Below are 20,537 nucleotides of genomic sequence, written 5' to 3' on the forward strand. Positions count from 1 at the left end.
ATAACAACAACAATAACAACAATAATAACAATAACAACAATAATAATAATAACAACAACAACAACAACAACAACAACAACAACAACAACAATAATAATAATAATAATAATAATAATAATAATAATAATAATAATAATAATAATAATAATAATAATAATAATAATACAAGGGGCGGCACGGCGGTCGAGTGGTTAGCGCGCAGACCTCACAGGAGTTTGCATGTTCTCCCGTGCATGTGTGGATTTTCTCCGGGTACTCTAGGGTGTACCCCGCCTCTCGCCCAAAGACAGCTGGGATAGGCTCCAGCAGCCCCCGTGGCCCTCGTGAGGATAAGCAGTAGAAAATGAATGAATTAATAAAAATACGTTTTTGGTACCACCATTCAGATTTAATTGTCTACTACTTTGATAATAATAATAACTTAATAATAATAACCCCAGCCATTGTTAGTGTAGCTGTGGTCCCAAAGCCAAAGGTGGGAAGGGGTGTTCCGGGACTTGCTATGATGACCCCTAAAGTCAAAGAGAACAACAAGACTCTCAGCACACAAGAGTTAATAATAATATAATAATAATATATTTTATTTGTATAGCACTTTTCAAAATACTCAAAGACACTTTACAGAAGAATGGAGTTGAATAAAAGCAAGTAAACAGAGGAAAAGATACATTAAAATTAAAAGAAGTTAAGACCTGCACCTCCCATTACAGTCCACTTTATACTCAATGTCACCCCCTTCTGGTGTCTGTGTGACATTACAATGAGGCTGGAGTTCACAGTACCTGTTGGAATGGAGCTTTGTTAGTAATTCAGAAGTGAAGTACCTCGTTCAGAACATCAGTTGATTGCTGCGGTAGAGGATCCATGTATGTGATACGCTGCCGGGATAAATAAATAGTCATTAATTATTCATGAGATGTTGTATTGATGACAGGGAATTTGCAGCCATCCTTCCACTTTTTAATAATTTGTTGGACAGTTCTTCACCCGATTACCACTCTGATAAGGTGACCCCATTCTGAAGCAGATGAACAACCTTGAATGAGCTGGCATCCACTGACCAGTCCCAGTACCACATGTGATTATCCAATGGGAGGATTTCAGCCATTTGTGTAATGAAATCCAGGTGGTGACCCTTCTTTGGGCCGGCAGTGTTGGATTGGCTGCCTCTGCATCACATGACCAGACACAGCTTTATATCCGCCATGATGTATGCTATCTCCAGCCGAGCCAGAATGCGGCCAGAGGATTCCGGAGATGGACGCAGCCCAGCAGCTGAAACTTCGAGAGAGACAGCGTTTCTTTGAGGAGATCTTCCAGCATGATGTGGACGTCTTCCTGTCCTCGGCACACCTCTCCATTCGAGACTACGCCAGACGTGAGCTGGCATGGCGGCATCTTTCGCCCAGCTTCTCACACGTGGACCTAATGCACCCAATGCTCTCCTTGCAGCCCCCATTGGGAGCATCTCGTCTATGGAGGTGAATGTGGACTTGCTAGACCAGATGGAGCTGATTGACATCTCTGACCAGGAGGCTGTGGATGTCTTCTTGAGTTCCGGGGTGGAAGACAACCTCCTGAACTCCACAATGCCCGGTAAAGGAATGGCTGGGAACATAAAAGCATCCCAAATGCGGATCTAACATGTTTTCTTTTTGACTTTCAGGGAACGGAAACAACAACCCCGAGGGAACAATCACTAATGGACTCTTTCCACTTGGCGTTCAGGGTCTTGACCTGAGATCTCGCACATCCTCGTCGTCTTCAAACTCCTCCTGTGACAGTCAGACTAACAATGCCAACATCGAAAAGACGTGTGGGGCGGCGGTGGCGGATAATCACGGCGCCCACAGCAGCGCCGTAAAGCGGACAGTAGCGTCCCTGAAGACTAAGACTAAGACGGAGGCGGTGAAAGGTGTGACTTTGTAAGGTGGAGGCTGGCATGACACCCCCCCCCCCCCACCACCACCTGCAGTCATAAGACTTATGAGTATAATCTACACAATACACTTATCACTGCTGAGAGCCTTCACTATTTTGGGAGGAGGGAGTCTTGGACTTTTAATTTCTATATTTTTGATGCATTTTCAGATGTGGCGTATAGTCTGGGAAATACCATAAATCTTCCAACTTGACACTTGGAACCTGACAGAAGCTTTTCCGATCACCATGCAGGATACAGCTGCGTCAATTTGATGCGTGACAAGTTTCAGTAGATGGCGAATGCTCCTCATGATGAAAAGTCCAGCGATTGGTTTGGGCTGGCCAGCATTGGAGTAAATGGTTCCAACTTCCTGTTTGGCTGCAGCAATATGGAATGATAGGCCTTAGCATTAACACTATTTAACACGTTTGTATTTTAAAATGTCCTAATGATGGTTGTATTCCCGATTGTGTTCTTTGTTGAATATTAAAGAAAAAGCCCTAAAAACGATTTCCCAGAATTCTTCACTTTCGCTTTCATAGAGTAATGACTTTCTCCATTGTTTTGCATGGGGAGCGCTTGATGATGACAGGGAAGATATTTTTTTTATTGATGATTCTTCATTCTTTAATAACGGCTTTAGTACTACAGGGAACTGGCCCCCACTTTCTGGGAAGATTTTCCACAAGATGTTGGACTGTGCTTGTGGGAATGTTTGTCCATTCATCCAGACAATTGTGAGGTCAACCGTGCCGTTGCAGTTGTTGCTTTGCAAGGTTATTTAAAGTCAAGACTGAAGATGACATAACCGACATCCAGGCCAACAATCTTTATTTTCATACCTTGAGTAAGAGTAAATGTTGTCTAAGGAGGGGTTACATTGAACATGCAAGGACTGGATGGCCGTGGTCTCGCTATGATCAGCATCACAGCCTTTGGAGATGCTGGTGGATTTCAAGGCAAAGCAGGGCTTAGTCCTTAGTCCTTCCTCTGGTCTTCCTAGCAATATTATGCAAGCCAAATATAACAGCAGGTCATAAAACTACTACTCAGCTAAAGTACCGTGTCACTCAGCATCCCTGATGATGTAAAAATGTCTGACATGCACAGAATTGCTAACTTCAGCGTGACTGAGTGTAATTACTAGTGGCGTCAAGGTGCCAGAACCCCAGAAGCACTGATGGTGGCCCTGTGCTGGATGCTGGTCGACACTTTCTCCATCACGCTGTCGTGGATCCTGCATACTCACGATTCAGCTTTCACGTTCCTGCACATTTGTGGGCGTGTTGGTCGAAAAATGCATTTAAATTTAGACTATTTAAAAAATAACCACTTGCGAGATATACATGGCGCCATGGCAGACAGAAGTGTAGTTGTAGCGCTAGCCTGATGACCAGGCTAAAGGCTAGCCCAGGGGTGGGCAAACTACGGCCTGGGGGCCACATACGGCCCACTAAGCGTTTGAATCCGGCCCGCCAACTTTTAACATACATGCTGGCAACATGACTTGCAAGTCGGATGTCTTATTCAGCCAAAAAATAAATTATAATAAAAAAAAAATATATATATATATATATATTTTTTTAAATGTAAAATTCAAGTTTGTAGTTTGATGTGGTCTGATGTTTAAAGTGTTTGAATCCGGCCCCCCAGTTGCTTTCTAACTTTTAACATATGTACATGCTGGCAACATGACTTGCAAGTCGGATGTCTTCTTCAGTAAAAGAAAATAACAATAAAAATAATTTTAATTTTTTTTTATGTAAAATTCAAGTTTGATGTGGTTTGATGTTTAAAGTGCTCTGGAAAAAAGGGATATATGGAACATATTTAAAATATATAGCTAATAATCTGACACGTTTACAGATAGAATTATACAAATAAGTACATAAATAAAATAATAAATATATAAAAATATAATATAAGTGATACATAATGTAATTAATAATAATAATATAATTATAATATATATAATAAATTATATATAAATATAATATGTAGATTAAATATAATATATAATAAATAAATAAAATTAGACAAATAATTCTAGGTGGACTGTTAGAATTATAAGCAAATACAAATATATACAAATAATATATACAAATAAGTAAATAAATAAAATAATAAAAATGTAAAATATCATATATTAAATATAATATATATAATAATACAATTAATATATATAATATAATATAATTAATTAAATTAAATAAATAAAATTAGACAAATAATTCAAGGTGGACTGTAAGAATTATAAGCGAAAATAGTGTGTGTTATAAAATATATATTCTGGCCCCCCCACACAGTTTTGTTAACTCAGTGCGACCCACGAGTCCAAAAGTTTGCCCACCCCTGGACTAGCCTGATGACTGATCTGTTCTGACCATCTTTATCATTCATCAGTGGAGAGTACCTATACATTTTATCATTTAAATGTATTAAATAAGCGTGTAATGCATATTTAACCATTGTTGTCATGAGCAACTGCAATTGGAGACAGGAGGGTTCTGGAGTTGTATCTAATCTATCACTTTTATTGCAAATGTCAAATTCATGACAATAGCTGATGAAAAGCAGATATTTAGCGCATCAAAGATTGTCCTCCATGACATTGTGCCCAGGTTTTGATCAGCGACATTCCGGCCAAAAGTGGAAGGGTGTATTTTGAGTATTTTAAGGTTCCGCCCCATATTTCTTCTTGCATGGGCATTGGCTGCACAGAGACAAGGAGAAATGTTTCTACCAACCACTTATTTAATAGCAACTGTTCCACTTAACTTCAGTGTTTCAACATTACAGGTCGGGGAAAATAAAGAACATAAAAAACCATCTTGAAGACCAGTTTGGACAGTCGAGCAGGTAGCATAACATCCACAACTACAGAAAGTAAATTAAATTGCATGTCTGATGCGCCGTTCCAGGACAAGTCTTACTTTGCATGCTAAACTACCAATGTATACTTTGTGTACAGCTGCTGCATTAAAACAAATCTCTCTCCCATGATAGATAATACAAAATGTACAACACTCCCATAAATGCCGACTGGGATAAACAAAAACACTTAGTGCTTCAAATTGAAAAAGGGGAGGCACTTAAGTAGAAAATTACAATCTATTTACAAAAAAACAAAAATCTTTATACTCTCCCACCCACAATTTTTGGGAGGGGTCGCTGCTCGGCCGTGCTTTGCCCTCTGCGGGCCCGCCCCCGGAATCCTCTGCCTCTCAAGAAGCGGCCTGGTACTCCAAAAGTCTCCATATTCAATTTTTTCTCCTCGGCCCACGTTGTCCTCCTGGGAACGCACAAACGATCACCAACCATCTCAGGAAACCAGAACCAAAGGAGAAAAGGCGGCACTATCACCTGGGCTTCATGTCTGAGGAGATGTTGTCGAAGAAGCCCTTAGTCTTGTCGTAGTACTTATCCCCCCCAGGAGTCTCCTCTTCCTGTGGACACGGGCCCTTGGGGGCATCCCCATGGTCCTCCTTCTCCACTGCATCAGGTTGACCAACGTTAGCGTGGCTAAATATCTCCAAATGATGCATTTGCATGAACATACCTACAATCTCCTTCGTCAGATCGTCTTTAAACTGAGCATTTGCAGTTTCAAAATCAAAATCCGACTCAAACTTCAAAGTTGTGGACTTGGAGTTTTTTACAAGAAGCTGGCCTCTGCTGCGGTTCCTGGACCTGCGACTTCCTTTTGGTACAAGAGGAAAGACAAATGGGCTACTTTTGCTCCAACGGCCAATAAATGCAACATTCCAGACGATACCTTGTTTCGCTCTTTGTTTGCCGGCGTCCGTGCTTTGGCCTTCAGTCTTGCCTGGAGTTGGAAGGGAGGCCGTTTGACCTAAAAGACGAGACGAGTCACAGGAATGCAGATGGGTGACCTACTGTGGTCTTGGGTGTTAAAGGGGGTGCCAACATTCAAACTAATGTCCTGCCCTCTGTAGCGCCCCCTGCATTACATGCACAGAACGCAAAACCAAAGAACAAAGTGGACTGTAATGCGCAGAACAAAAATGTGCAACTGTTTGAATCTTACTGGTGGGTACATTCTCTTTCTGAACCTGGGGACCAGACCGTTGGGGCGGGCGAGCAGCCGGTTTGACCTGCGGCTGGGTCCAGGACTTCCCTTTTTTCTGAGCATTGCTGGCCAACGGTACGGTCTGAACAGCTTGTTCAACCATGGGGGCTCTTCTGGCGGGGATGCCGTGGAATCCTGGAACTGGGAGACACATTGTGGGAAAGACGCACGTAGTACACTGGGAGGGCCGGAGCCCAAGAAGCTGTACCTAGACCCAGCGCTGCGTTGTACTGCTGGTTGAGTAGGGGGCCAGCCGCCATGGGATTGTAAGGGTAGTTGTAGTCTCTGTAGGGGCTCCAGCGTGGGTGGTAGCCACCACAGGAGCTGCTGAGAGACGACTTTAACGGCAAAAATGAAGTGTAACCATTTTTTCAGTTCAACCACAACCGTTTTGAGATAAAGCCAAACACACCTGTAGGATAGCAGGGTCTCGGGGGGGTCCGTGATGTGGCTTTGCTGGTTCAGACACAGTGATGTCCTTTATGTCACTTCCTCGAAATATTATATATTCATACATTTCATCTTTAGGCGGCACCGGGCTGCCAGTGTGGCGGTCCTCTGTCCCATAGGCCTTAACTGTTTAAAATGAAATGGAGTGACTGCAGCTGGATACAATTTAAGACACAACATCGAAACTTACCTTTGGCTAAAGCAACAGTGGACCTATCAGTGTCCACGGAGGACAATATACCTTCATAACGAATCTGTGCTTTCGATATCAAACTTATCTTGCTGCCGATGTACGGCGTCCCACCTCTGGCACTCATGCTTCCAGCACTTTAGGCAAACAAAGACCGAAAGAGGCGCCAAGACTCCTCATCAGACATTTATCAGCAGCAAGGTGCACTATTAAACGCACCTGTGTCATTTATAAGATCGGCAGTGACGCAACGCGGTTGACAAGGGTTGGCTTCTTTCCTCAACTGGCGTACACCGATGTGTCGATAAATGGGGGCATTTAACTTATTTTGGAATATACCAGGCAGTTAAAATACCATATGAGTAAACATTATGCCCGACACACACACAACAAATGCATACTCACATGGTATGCGTCTATAACAATTGATTTGCATTGTTTTCTGATCAATTCCCTCACAATTAAATCACACAACAATACCGTATTGTCACGCTTTGTGACGCAACAGCCTCTTCTTAAACAGGCGTGAAATTCTTGTTAAAATGTACAACTATTTGTTTATTTATGTGTTGTCGTGGACAAGAATTGACCTCGGTTGTGTACACGCACACACACACTGGAGACTGACAGCTGTGTTTCCTCTACTGGGCGGGTGTGACGCCCACTCCGCCTCCTCTCAACGGCAACTTCACTTCGAACCACAGCAGTGCAGCCATCTTTGCACCGCGACTCTACAGTGCTTCTAATCCGGAAAAAGGAGCCTTCGTCTTCTGTAAAAACAGTGAAAATTCACTAAAAGTCACAATGGGCGATTGTACATTTGGAGCTGGCCGTTTTCGACGCATTACTCGGCGAAAACACTCGGAAACCACCGACGGTGTTTAGCCGGTAGCGAATCCTCTGGAATGACAGTTGAAGCCATTAGGACCGCCTTATACGCTCCGGAACAGCCAATCACAGCCCAGCTAAGTGCCCCCACCAAGGACGCCCAGTGTGTTAGCGCATGCGCGAGTCACTTGGTAAGTACCTCACGAGTAGTCACTTCTCGCTCGCTCGCGGGAGAGTAAAGATGGCGGCTGTCCCTGGTCTGCTGGACGATCTTAAATTACACACAGAGGTGAATAAAGCCGTAGTTTGTCATGTTGTACGCTTTGTAGACTCACCATCGCCGTTCTCGCCTCACAATAACCACTGGGGAAGGCACGATACACGTTGTTATTACACGTAACTCATGGGTTGTAGCGGTTAAACATTCAGCTGGGACTTGGTCAAGAAGGTAGCTAGGCAGGTACGCTATAACGCCTAACGCTGTGTTGCTCTCCCTGTGCAGGAAGGAACAAGCTGACAGGGGGATGAGTACATGTATCAAAGCGTAGCCCCATCACTTTCTTCGTTGGAAAGTTAAGCGAATGGGGTCTCGACGTAACGACGCCCCCATGGTTAGTCGACGGACTTTACCACGGGACACGACGTTGACAAAACACTCATTATCAGAGTCGGAGTGACTTATCTCTTCACTCGTCAAGCGGAAGTGGGCGCAGACTCTGCGCGGACTTTTCGACCACCAAGAATGAACTGTCACAGTTCAGGAAGCGCTGTTCCTCCCGTGGGGACGACAGCGACAAGTTGTAGCAGCGGCAGCTGTCCCATGACATCTGTCACAACTGTCAGTGGCGCTGGACTCGTTTTGTCTAAGGGGCCCGGCGCTGCCGTCGTGGCCCCCACTGTCATCCAGACTCCTGTCCCCCACTCGCAGGGTGTGATCGCCTCAACTCCGACCGTGACTCCGGCATCGGGAGCCACTGTGACTCTGGTTCGGCCTCCTGTGCACACGGTGCAAGCGGGTCCGACTCTAAACGGGAACAATGACGAGAAACCTGTGGCGGTTGCCAAGACAACCAGCCAGACGGGTATTCAGTCGCTCAACTCGGTGGCGCGCACCATCAAGGAAGAGCCCACCTCCACCTCCACCATACAGGCTCCACAGCAGCAGGTTGCCACCTCAGATGCCCCTCGAGCTGCTGGTCCAGGTGGGATCCAAACATTGACGCAGCAGATATTGTCGCCCAGGCTCCCTCTGCCATCCACCGGTCAGCCCAGTATCCATAACATCCAACTTCCCCCCGGTGAGTGTCCTATGCCGATTCCACACACACTATACTCACATAATCCCAGCATGAATCTAACATGGAGTTAACATGTAGGCCAACTTTCTTGGACTTTCACTAAACTTTTCAACACTCGATTCTAACTTTTTAAAGTTTTGGTACTTTTTGCACAACGTGCTGTTCTGTGACAAGGAACGGAGTCGCAAAATTCACAAATACATGTCAACACATGTTGACATCATCAGACCAAGACTATGACACCTGATAAAGGATTCCATCGATATTGTGAGTATCAAACGGTATGTTCTCGCAAGGTGCGAGGTGACCACCGAGCTCAAGGTGTCAGTGTCATCGGTAGGTTGCAGCGAAGACCCGTTCAGATGTGTCATATGCTGTTCAGCTGCTTGTTGTGCAAAAAGTACTGAAGTACCGAACAGTTGGACATGTACCACCAAATGTTGACAGAAGGTCAAATTATGTTAATCTGTATTCACATATCATATTTTAAGATCTTTGATTTGCCAAATGAACTTGACAGCATATAGTTTCCTCTTGAAAAAGTCCTGTAATATATTCTCGAACTTGCTACAGGGATGGTGCTTGTACGCAGTGAGAGTGGGCAGTTGTTGATGATTCCTCAGCAGGCTCTGGCCCAGATGCAGGCACAGGCGCAAGGAGGCATGGCTCCCCGGACTGCCACACCGACAAACATGTCTCCAGGCCAGGTGATTTTACACCAGGAGTGTCTGTCCATAGCGCCATTTGCGCCCAGTAGCTCCATTTTTTTAATGGTCTGAAGATGTGGGATGTTAGGGGAAAAACATAAACAATGGGAAAATAGAACAAAAAGACAATGTAAAGACAAAAAAAGTAAAAAAAACAAAAAACACACCATCTTAAAAAGTAAGTGAACACCAATGTTATTACACTTTGTTCATCACACCCTTAACATTGCGGTAGTGGTAGACAGTGGTGTAGAAATATAATGTCATACGACCAAATGACCAATGACCAATATCATACGAATATGTTTCTGTTCCTGCCTTTTAACAGGCTCCTGGAAATCCCACCATCAGCAGGCCAACAGCTCCCACCACCATTATCCGGCAGAGCTGTCCGACTCCGACCACACTGCCTGCCACCACCACTCTTCATAGGCCTCCTATTCTTCAGGTAATCCCATGTCAATGTTTCAATGCTATTTAAGCTTATTTGGCAGTCCTGAAATTTGATCACAAAATGTAAACATTTGTTACATGACTGTTGTTTTTTGAGCTATATACATTACTAGCTAATCACTATCATAGGTCTCCACACCTTATTTTTCCAAGATGAAACAAGTCGATGAAATAATGACGATAATTCATGCTCTCTCCCTCTCTTTAGAGTTCAGCGGGGACGGCAGTACCCGGAATAACCCAGAGGATTCAAACAGCTGGGACCACAGTTACATCAGTCACAATGAGTAAAGTGAGTCATGTCACCGTGGTGAGATAGAGCTGGTGTGGTGTTCATGACAGGATAGTTGATGTTCAAATCAAATCAAAATCAAATCAACTTTATTTGTATAGCACTTTTCCTGCAAGGAGATGCAACACAAAGTGCTTTCCAGAATTAAAACAATTTCCACAATTAAAAAGGAAAACAATGAAGCAAAAAGAAAGCCCCTCCTTCCCACCCTCCATACTAGACCCACACACGCACACACACACACGCAAGCACACAATCACACACAGTAGGGAGACATGGCATGGTACTGAGGAACAAGGAAACGCCACCTTTGGGGCCGTCCACACTGGGAGGAGCTGCAGGCCGTGCCATCGGAGGACCAGCACCTGGGCCCTCCGACTCCGTTAGACGGGCGGACCCCCACATTAAAGGGAGGAACCCCAGCCGGCCGTATCGAAGGGACCCAAGGATGGCACCCCCTCAGCATACCCAAACAGCCAAACACTGGAGTTAGAAGCTAAAGACTAAGAGCATAAAATAGGACTAAAAGATAAAACATAACACTGGAGTTAAAAAACTGAAGACCAAGAGCAGAAAATATGACTAAAAAGATAAAAACAAACATGTTGTACGATGTATAGCAAATGTATCTTCCTGCAAAACAAAGTCAAACCCAATCTCAATGAATCTTTTTAATTAATCCTTAATGAATCCTGTTAGGAGACAATGGAAAATGTCAACAAATGTCGGAACTTCCTGTCTACGCTGATCAAGCTGACTTGTACTGGCAAGCGATCAAGCGAGGCTGCAGCCAGTGTGAAACAGCTGGTTAAAGACCTGCTGGTGAGTGACAGGCCCTGTGGGAGGAGTGTATGGTATGAACATGTCATTGTTCTCTTTGGCAATTTCTCGTCTTCTTTATGTTTGGTCAGGAGAATAAACTGGAAGCTGAGGAATTCACCAGCAGACTATATAAAGAGCTCAACTCCTCGCCACAACCATACCTCGTGCCTTTCCTTGAGGTACGCATCCGTCTTCATGTTCAGTAAATGTCTCTAACTTTGCTACAAGCAGCTTTGGGTGATTGTAGCTAACAATATTTTCCATTTTCTCTGCAGAAAAATCTTCCTGCCTTGAGGCAACTTACCCCAGACTCAGCTGCCTTCATCCAGCAGAGTCAGCTTCCCCAGCCAGCATCCAGTCCTGCCGTGTCCTCCTCACCAAGCCCCACCACAGTGGTACTGAGTAGCCATGCTCCTCGGCTCACAGCTCAGATCAACAGACCCCAGCTTCAGACGAACGCCAGCAAGCCCGGACAGACTCCGTCACTTGTAGATATCTGCCACACGTTACAAACTCAACTGTAGAATTACTTTTTAAAGTAATAATCATCTTAACTCTCTCTAGGTTCTCCAGCCTCAGCATCAGAGAGCAGTGCTGAGACCTCAGGTCCCATTAGCAGTGTCCCCCATGGTGAATCTCAGGCATCAGGCCCCTGGTCGCATCGTGCTGGGACAGCCGCAGGTCCAGCTGAAGGAGCTGCAGCAGTGTAAGGAGATCACGCCTTGCTGAGTGTGTCCAGTACATGCTTTCCCCCCATGAAGGTGGCTTCTGATGTAGAACGTCTGCTCTGTTTCTGGCAGTTCCCGTGAAGTCCGAGGGGTCACCTGTTTGTAGGCAGAGCTCGCCTGCAGTCCTGGCTCTAGCTCAAAAGAATAGGCTGAAAGAAGCGGGCAGTACTTTCAAGTAAGTGTCATGGTGGTGTTCTGATATTTTCACCTGGTTACTAACTTTTTGATCTCCATGGTCCCTGCACCAAACTAACTATCTACACGTGTGTTGGTTAAGCATCAGAGTTTTTCCAACCTGGGGGATTTGGATGTGCATTCATCAGTCTGCATGTGTTTTCGCAGAGAGGACGATGACATTAATGATGTAGCGTCCATGGCTGGAGTAAATCTATCCGAGGAAAGTGCCAACATCCTAGCAACCAATTCAGGACTCGTAGGAGCGGTGACACGTTCCTGTAAGGACGAGGCTTTTATTTCCTGTGCCGTGTTGCAGAGGAGAATGCTGGAGATTGGTGAGACATTGATGTGCTCATACGTTCTCACTAACTTGCGCTCCTCCTCATGATGTTGAGAGTGGAACCTAACAGCGCTTCCCCTCCAGGTCGCAGGTTTGGCGTGACGGACTTCAGTTCAGAGGTGATCAATTTCGTCTCACACGCCACTCAGCAGCGACTCCGTGATCTGGTGGAAAGGGTTTCACTCGTGGCCCAGCAGAAAAACGGCAATTTCAAGGTTTGTTCATAGGTTTATTGCATTCATAGTCGGTCCCTGGTCCCCTATCATCTAGAATCAGATCGTATTATTATTACACTTGTGAAACATTCTTGCTCAGACTCAACATATTTTTTTTAGCATGCAGTCAATATTTATAATATTTATTATATATTCATTGAACCTGGCTGGCTGGTGGCAGTGTTGTTAGCACATCATCAGTTGTGGTCGTAATCCAGCTCAGACCTTCTGGTTTGGAGTATTTGCCTGCGTTTGGAACATTTGCATAACATTTGTATGTTTTATGGTGTACCCTGCCTCTTGCCCAAAAGTCAGCTGGAATAGGCTCCAGCCCGCCCGTGAGTGCTATAGAATAAATGTTTGAACTCCCAGGTTGGTCCGTCTCGTTTGCATGCACAAACTTGCATTTGTTGCAGTTCTGTTGCTGTTACCCGTCTGTTGGCAGAAGGACATTCAGGAAATGGGAATGGTATTTTAATAGTGATTCTACTACATTCTACTGTCTTGTCATCTCTGCTGGAATCTGTGATTGACTGATATGAGAAATGTAAGAATATTACCTTAATACCTTTGTAACTATAAATTGTTAGAGGTACCTAGGCTAACATGCATAAATATAGAGGTAGTGATTATCATTATTATTATCATTAATTATTACTTTACAAAAAATAGTAATAATGGACAGCAAGACATCATTGCTTCAAAAATTGGTTTGAGCACTGACCTAAAACCTTGCTTCCTAATGCACAAGACGAGACACACACAAACTAATAAACACGTCTAAAAACCTCAGGTAGGGTTTAACAAGAAGAAACTGATGTTTGGGTTGGTCACCTGTCCAGACACGGTCTCAACTTCTTGTTTTTTAATGCATAAGATTAGACACATGTAATCCAGAAAATAAGTAAATGTCACAAAAAAGTGGGCTAATAAATTGACACACAAAGACTGCAGATTTCAGAAAATAACAGATGAAATGATACAGCACTCTACAAGCAATGATGTTTGTAAAATTAAATAATTAAAAATTACAAAATTTTTAACTATAATGATGAAAATGGTAATATTAATGATGATTATAATGATGGTAATAATGATAAAGATTATAACAATAATGATAATAATGATAATAATAATAATAATAATATTACAATGATAATAATAACAGGGGAAACAAGACAGTGGCATGAACATGATTATATCCTGCAAAAAGGGTTAGGCATTTATAAGCTTTTGCTTCAGCCTACTCCTTTTGGGCTTGGGATCAGATAGTTGAATACAAATGTAAATAATGGAAAGTTATATTTTGATTGATGTAAGAAATGCACTGTAATGTTTCACATAATTGCCCAAATAAAGGGAAAAAAAAAAAGAAATATCGTTTGTAAAGTAGAAGCCAACATTTAAATGGTTGTCAGTGCTCTTATTTCACTATTTAGTAATTACCACTCTGCTGGCAGGAGGAGGACAACCATGAACAGAGCAGCGATGTTCGTGCTCAGCTGAAGTTCTTTGAGCAGCTGGACCAGTTGGAGAAACAGCGGAAGGAAGAGCAGGAGAGGGAGATCCTTTTAAAGGCCGCTAAGGTACAGCAAAGGTGACACGGTCGCCTTCGCCTCTCTAATTCAGGACATTGTTGGACATCGTAAGGTCACAAATACTATTTCAACCTGTCCATAATGTAATGTTACAGTCAACGCTTTTAGCAGTACTTGTAGAAGCACGCACATCCTGTGACTACTACTAAATGAAAATGACCTACTATTGTTACAGTTTGTTGATTGGGACATGTTCCATCTCAACGTTTTCTGGTACACACAAATCCGACATTTTTGTTCGTCGCCTCGAACCCGCTCACGGGTCTTTGTGCTGACAGTACGTGTGTGTGAATGGTTCTTGTTTTTGCCACTGCAGTCTCGAGCTCGTCAAGAAGACCCAGAGCAGCTACGTTTGAAGCAGAAAGCAAAAGAGGTGAGTTAAGATGTCTGTTTTTATTCGCGTGATTGACGCCCGTGCTGGAACATGTGTTCCACTCAGATGCAGCAGCAGGAGCTGGCCCAGATGAGACAGAGGGAGGCTAATCTGACTGCTTTGGCTGCCATCGGCCCGAGAAAGAAGAGGAAGATTCCGGACTCGCCTTCCGCCTCTGCTGTAGCGGAGGTAATGTTTACTGCGGTCCCAGCCACCATGTCTACCAGAACAGTAAACCCTGATCTTCCTTACGTTTCCACTGTGATGTGCCGGAAAAACGATCAAATTCTTCTTCATTTATTGGGTGATGGATGAATTTGTTTAGGGTGCATAAGGTGTGATGTTCCAGAGGGGCCACCTTACCTCCTGTAGTCCCTGTTAAAGCCATGGGGTTAGGGTTTTGTTTTGCTTTCTACATTGAGTGTCCTAATTTGTCCTAACTCAACTGACATACTCCTGATCTGCCCACAAGAGGGCGAACATTTGCCGAGTTTGTTGAGCACATACTGGTTTCTCTCTCCTGGCAGGGATCGTCTCCATCTGTGTCAGGAGGCGCCGGTTCATCAGGATCCAGACCCACACGGCAACGCATCACGCGTGTCAATCTCAGGGACTTGCTCTTCTGTTTGGAGAACGAGAGATTTACCAGTAACTCCTATTTCTTATACAAGGGCTTTCTCAAATAGGTAAGGTGTCCAATAGGAGGCCGGGGGGTCTGGTGTGTGACGAGAGGGCAGAAGAGGCCCTTATTGGATTTCCCTTTGTTGTCAGATCACTGTATATATTGAATCACTCTCTACCTCCCCCCCAAGGACTCAATGACCTTTCCTGAGCAGCAATGGACTTTCTGGAAAAGCTTTTTGCAAATGTTAGTATGCACTGTAACTCGCTAGTTATTCATTTTCTTACTCTTGGTGTGTGCATTAGAATCGGAAGCACTGAAACCACCTTGCTACTTTCTAGGAAATGACGATCTTTTACTTAACGGAATTAGTAATACACTCCTGGTCAGGCTTTTAAGACTGTTGGAACAATGGCAGGTGTTTACATTTTGCACTATTGGATCCTAGGGAGGTTCTAAGTACGGCTCACAATGCACTAAAGCAAAGGGGAGTGAGGCAATTGTAAACAAGCCTTCAGCTGAGATGGGAAGTTCATCAGATGATCTAAAGTTTCAGGCCCCAGCACAAAAAACTTAAACACTGCTAAAATAGAAGTACAATTTGGGAATAAGGCATCACGCATCCCTTCAGTCAGGAGGGATGCCCCCCTGCAACATCTCCACGTTTGACGCCCCTGCACAAACTGAAGCTCCATTGTTCCGTTGAAGGAAAAAAGCGGAAACATCTCAGGTGGGATCTTCTTGTCCTGTCGCTAACGTTGAATGTTATCTCATCAGAGAATCCAACTTTCTTCCACCGTTCAACGTCTCACGTTTGGTTGGCGTTGAAAGAGACGAGGCCGCGGAAGACATTTTTGGTTCCACTCGGCAACGGTAATAACTTTCTTGTCCTCCGAGGATCGCCTCGTGTCTTGACAGGCATCAAGTCGAATCTTGCGGCTGTGGCCCAGTGACATTTTTTTGGGGGTGGGAGGGTCTACTACATGACTTTTTGGTTCCAGGATCTTTTAAGAAGTTTAAAATGATTGTTTCTAACATCCAGCCTCAGAGGCCTTGCTAATGGAGCTCAACTATCTGACCTTCAAAGTCAGGCAACGTTTGCCTTTGCCACGGAGAGGACTACCTGACAGATAATCACATTGAGTCCACTTTAATTTGCTTTTAATGACATTTAGCTTCATCCCATTTCTTCTTTTTGCATTTCAGAGCTCTACTTATCATCCAACAGTGAAAAAAATGTAAATTCTTGCAATTTTTCAACAGGTCTTAAAAGTTTGATCAGCAGTTTGCATTCAAACTGTGAGCTACTGAGTTGCCTTTGTAACTATAAGCCATATTCTTCTGCTGTAACTTCTTCTTGCTGCCCCAATACTCCCACCGTATTGACTTACTCAATATGCGCCGGAGGAAATGTGTACTTATTTATCAATTTCATTTATATATCAAATGGAAATGTGCATTTGACTGCGCTCCATGTAATTGCTAATGATTTTTAACTCTTTGGGTGTGTAGATTTCACCGTGTGAGAGTGAGTGCTTTTTATTATTTCTTAAAATCACTTCATTTTTATGTGTCTGAAATTCATTAGAATAATGCCAAGAAGAGCGTCTACCTGTACACGGTCATCTGTTCCACCCGCATACGCTATATCTCCCCTTTATCTTTTACAATCTATGACTCAAAAACCTGTTGTGTATATTTGTAAATGCTACATATTAACTTTTACATATTTTAAGAATTGACCCATGTATAAAAAAATAATGTTTATCTATTGAACATTTTGAATAAATTAACATTTTGCAGTAAATTCCTTGTCTGTTTTGCCTAAATAATATTTGTTATCCTCCACCAGAGGGCAGCATTGTATGGAAAACATGACAGCCACCCATTCATGCATTTCAGCTTGTCCTCAGTAGGGTCACAGGGGTAGGCTGGAGCCTATCCCAGCTGACTTCTGGCACCAGGCGGGGTACACCCAGGACTAGGGGGGCAGGGGGTCAGCCAATTTAGACAACCAAACATCCACGCTCACATTCATGTGGCTTCCTCAGCCTGAATGAGCAACATCACCACTCAACATTTGTGGGAATCATTCCTCATTGGTAAGGACGCCCTTTTGGAGGCCATTTTCAGCCCAGCACAAAAAACATTCCCGCTGTGGGCCAGTTAGCTTATGTCACAATGACCGGTATCGGATTTTCACCAAGACAGTGATGTCCATGTTGATGAGTGCGCTATGGCTTCTTCTACCCTTTAGTGTGACTAAAGTGCTGATTTGATATTGTAAAACTCCAATTACTAACAGTTAAAATGAAGGATTTAAGGACTAAATGTTGAAATGACACAATAACACAAATGTTTTTATTTTAAAGAAAAGCGAGAAAACCAAACTGTGAACTATCAGCCCAATTTTAAAATGTATCATGATTGCCCCCCCCCCACCATTGTTTGTTTGATGGCGCGGTGGTCCAGGTAAGCCGTCGCCCTTGTCCCTCAGCCAGTCCAATATTTTCCACGGTAAGCCCTCCTCCACTCTTCTCCAGCGCTGCTCTCTCTGACTTAAGTCCACATAAGCTCCCACTTGAGCGCCGTAGGCAGTGCAGCAACAGGGATGATGAGGTTGCCTAGCGACGTCTCAGTCACTGCACCTGAGGGTGTTGGGTAAACACCCTGAGCTTGCCAGAGGGAACCGGGGAGAAGTAACATCACCCTCTCCTTACTCTGACACATTAAAGCCACTGCTTTGGAAATGTCATTTTCTTTGCTACCCCGGGGTGGGCTTATACTTTATCCATTAGTCAACAACCTGGTGGGACCGGCTCTGCCGGGATACGTTTCAGGATGTAATGATTGAGTTATGGTTTTTAATTGGTTTTATCAACAAATCCATAACAAAACCACAACGAAATCACAACCCATTTCTGGAAATGTGTTTTCTATCTTTAATCGTAATCATAATATTCATCAATCATCAAATTAGCAGCACGTCTGTAGTTTGCTAAGGTTGGTTCACACTTCCCAGGTGGGTTAGCATGAGGGGCTAAAGCAGGGGTGGGCAAACGTTTTGACTCGCGGGCCGCATTGATATGACAAAATTTACGAAGGGGGGGGGGGGGGGGGCAGACTATATATTTTACACGTAACAGTCCACCTGGTATTATTGTATCTGTAAAATTGTCATGCAATCTGCTATTATTATTTATTATTTTATATTTATATTTAAATATTTTAAAAATAATAAAATATTATAATAATTACAATAAAATTAAAATAATAATTATTATATTATTATGTAAAATATGCAAATATAACAATATTATTATATATAATTAATATAATAATTAGCATTAATATAATAAATATAATAATCATAATAGTTATAATTATAATATAATAATTATTATTTTAATTTTTATTATTATTATGTGCTTGTGTCTCTTTTTTCAGGAGCACTTTGTAAACAACAGACCATGTCAAACAACGAAATTGATACAACCATCAAAAGGTTGGCTCAGGCCATGATGCCAGGTTGTATGTTGAGTTTAAATGAAATACTTTGGAAAGATTGGGCGGGCCGTATTCAAACACTTGGCGGGCCGGATGTGACCCCCGGGCCGTAGTTTGCCCACCCCTGGGCTAAAGGCTACACCCTAAGAATAAAAACATGCATGAAGAGTACGAGGTTGGCGGAATAATACATAGTAGTGTCGCCACTGAGGAAAGATTGTATTGTAAAATACGGTTAGACTTGGCACAGTCACAGTTGCACAACACTTACATACGACTGACGTAAAAATACTGGGGCTGCTATATAGACTTTGTGTACTTTCACTTCCTCATTGATGAGGGAGACCACTGACCTCTGACCCAAAGAACCAGGAAGGCATAAAGGGAGAAATAACCGTCCATAAAAATCATTTAGATTAGCCAGAAAATGCTAATTTCTTCTACCTGAGACAAATACACTGAAATAATCAAAGATGGACACGAGAATGATGCGTTCTGTGATTTCATCATCCCCAAACCCACTGACCTTTAACCACATTTATTAGGATAAGAAAAAGAACTTTTTCAGCCGCATGCATCAGCGGTTTGGGCGTGTTTGCGCCTCCTAACAAGTCCGTCTCCGCTCCAGCGTGTGCGAGTCCGTGACCTGGTGGCAGCGGGGTTAATGCTGACTTGAGTACTCTTTTGTCACGAGGTCCGGCCGGGCGCTTTGCTTTGGCCCGCAGATGCTATAATAGGACCTCTGTTTATGACTGCTGTTGGAACGGTTAGCAAGTATAGTCGCACCTGCGAGGTATTGATGTGGGGGTTAATAGCTTGTTGCCCTCTTTAATGGAGCCGCATCGGGCCTGGCGGCGGCAGTGGCGGTCCGCAGGAGAGGAACCTTCCCACTTACAAAGTCATCGCCTGTGTGCTGCAGGATGGGGCAGGTCCCAAAATGTGTTGAGCGTATGGGGAATGTGTCCCCACGCTAGCCTGGTCTTACGTGGCGGTGTTGGATGCCAGACCGACCCACGCAGTCGCAGGACACAACATGAGGCTCAAGACAGTGGCGTCATTGGGCCTATTTTAGGGGGGCTTCAGCCCCTCTAATTGAAATGATGAAATCTAATGTGGGGGGGGGGATTTATTTACACCAAACTACCCTCAGTAATCACATTACTGCCATAGGATAATTATATGGGTAGTCTTGTGGGGGCAGGGATGGAGGGGGGGGGGGGGGGGGGGTAATTACAATTAAATGTGCCTTTTTTATTAAGGTGTCAGCCCCCCTAAAATGTTCTTAAGTCCCCCTAAATAATTTGATATTTTTTATTGATTTTTCAAATTTGCTATTTTACAACATTATATCAATATCAATATACAAATTTCATATAATAGAGCAAAAGCAAGCTAATAAGCAAGCTAATAAGCAAGCTAATAAGCAGGCTAATACTAGCCTACTACTACTACTAGTAGTAGTAGTAATAATCAGAAGAATAATAATGATGGTAGTAATAATAATAGGCTAATTACTAATATAATAATAATTATTATATAATTGTGTGTACTTGTGTAAATGTAATAACTCATTCATAACTGAATTATGCAACATAGTGGGGGGGGGGCAGGAAATGAGCAGAGCTTCAACGAGGAAGTGCTCTTTCCTTTGCTACTAGCAGCTAGCAAACAAACACCCACCCACACGGCACAGACGAACAGAGGGTCATCAACTCCAACCACTATGTCACTCACGGAGTCATCAGTGTTAACACGGGTCATACCGGGAAACGGACCCCCCCCCCCTCCCCCAACACGCTACCCTGCACTTCCTGCTGGTGGTGCCACATTCACAGGAAATGAGCAACAGAAAAGGTGATGACGCCGCCATTATGGAGTCGACGAAGGAAGGAAAGCAGAAGACCATCTTTAAAGTTTGACGCG

General features: G+C 43.6%; 3 protein-coding genes across 5 annotated transcripts in view; 2 read left to right on the forward strand and 1 right to left on the reverse strand.

The window, feature by feature from the left end:
* LOC131141616 (dysbindin-like) overlaps positions 1-2,359 on the forward strand; it is an 11,492-nt gene extending 9,133 nt beyond the window's left edge. The window contains exons 2-5 of the mRNA XM_058091609.1: positions 1,226-1,378; positions 1,453-1,596; positions 1,667-1,915; positions 2,092-2,359. Of these exons, the coding sequence (XP_057947592.1) occupies positions 1,226-1,378; positions 1,453-1,596; positions 1,667-1,915; positions 2,092-2,135 (590 nt within the window). The 3' untranslated portion in view covers positions 2,136-2,359. The remainder of the gene's footprint in view (positions 1-1,225; positions 1,379-1,452; positions 1,597-1,666; positions 1,916-2,091) is intronic.
* A 2,159-nt stretch (positions 2,360-4,518) lies between these two features.
* On the reverse strand, positions 4,519-7,561 carry LOC131138145 (protein LSM14 homolog B-like). Of its 2 annotated transcripts, none has more exons than XM_058086828.1 (8): positions 6,655-7,554; positions 6,427-6,590; positions 6,223-6,352; positions 5,973-6,155; positions 5,700-5,777; positions 5,484-5,624; positions 5,288-5,417; positions 4,519-5,216 (listed from the first exon to the last, which is right to left on the reverse strand). In XM_058086828.1, exons 1-8 carry the CDS (start codon positions 6,779-6,781, stop codon positions 5,060-5,062), a joined length of 1,110 nt encoding a protein of 369 aa, XP_057942811.1. In that variant the 5' UTR covers positions 6,782-7,554; the 3' UTR covers positions 4,519-5,059. The 2 variants fall into 2 exon arrangements, with proteins under 2 accessions (XP_057942811.1, XP_057942819.1); XM_058086836.1 differs by having other exon boundaries at positions 5,073-5,216; positions 5,488-5,624; positions 6,655-7,561.
* On the forward strand, positions 7,320-15,607 carry taf4a (TAF4A RNA polymerase II, TATA box binding protein (TBP)-associated factor). Of its 2 annotated transcripts, none has more exons than XM_058086810.1 (16): positions 7,320-7,771; positions 7,985-8,780; positions 9,354-9,487; positions 9,816-9,935; positions 10,149-10,232; positions 10,932-11,054; positions 11,144-11,233; positions 11,330-11,542; positions 11,619-11,760; positions 11,855-11,957; positions 12,125-12,294; positions 12,384-12,514; positions 13,975-14,100; positions 14,429-14,485; positions 14,552-14,674; positions 15,013-15,607. In XM_058086810.1, exons 2-16 carry the CDS (start codon positions 8,225-8,227, stop codon positions 15,169-15,171), a joined length of 2,331 nt encoding a protein of 776 aa, XP_057942793.1. In that variant the 5' UTR covers positions 7,320-7,771; positions 7,985-8,224; the 3' UTR covers positions 15,172-15,607. The 2 variants fall into 2 exon arrangements, with proteins under 2 accessions (XP_057942793.1, XP_057942796.1); XM_058086813.1 differs by having other exon boundaries at positions 7,320-7,673.
* The last annotated feature ends 4,930 nt before the right edge of the window (positions 15,608-20,537 follow it).

The sequence above is a fragment of the Doryrhamphus excisus genome, chromosome 1 (assembly GCF_030265055.1).
Source record: "Doryrhamphus excisus isolate RoL2022-K1 chromosome 1, RoL_Dexc_1.0, whole genome shotgun sequence".
Taxonomy (NCBI): domain Eukaryota; kingdom Metazoa; phylum Chordata; class Actinopteri; order Syngnathiformes; family Syngnathidae; genus Doryrhamphus; species Doryrhamphus excisus.

What these genes read in the sequence shown, in the direction of transcription:
- LOC131138145 (XM_058086828.1), bottom strand. Translation starts at nt 6,781, where the DNA reads ATGAGTGCCAGAGGTGGGACGCCGTACATCGGCAGCAAGATAAGTTTG. An exon ending in GAAAGAGAATGTACCCACCA is followed by an intron (nt 5,778 to 5,972) that starts GTAAGATTCAAA and finishes CTCGTCTTTTAG; the next exon opens with GTCAAACGGCCTCCCTTCCA. An exon ending in TCCTCAGACATGAAGCCCAG is followed by an intron (nt 5,217 to 5,287) that starts GTGATAGTGCCG and finishes GTGCGTTCCCAG; the next exon opens with GAGGACAACGTGGGCCGAGG.
- taf4a (XM_058086810.1), top strand. Translation starts at nt 8,225, where the DNA reads ATGAACTGTCACAGTTCAGGAAGCGCTGTTCCTCCCGTGGGGACGACA. An exon ending in CATCAGTCACAATGAGTAAA is followed by an intron (nt 10,233 to 10,931) that starts GTGAGTCATGTC and finishes GAATCCTGTTAG; the next exon opens with GAGACAATGGAAAATGTCAA. An exon ending in GAGGAGAATGCTGGAGATTG is followed by an intron (nt 12,295 to 12,383) that starts GTGAGACATTGA and finishes CTTCCCCTCCAG; the next exon opens with GTCGCAGGTTTGGCGTGACG.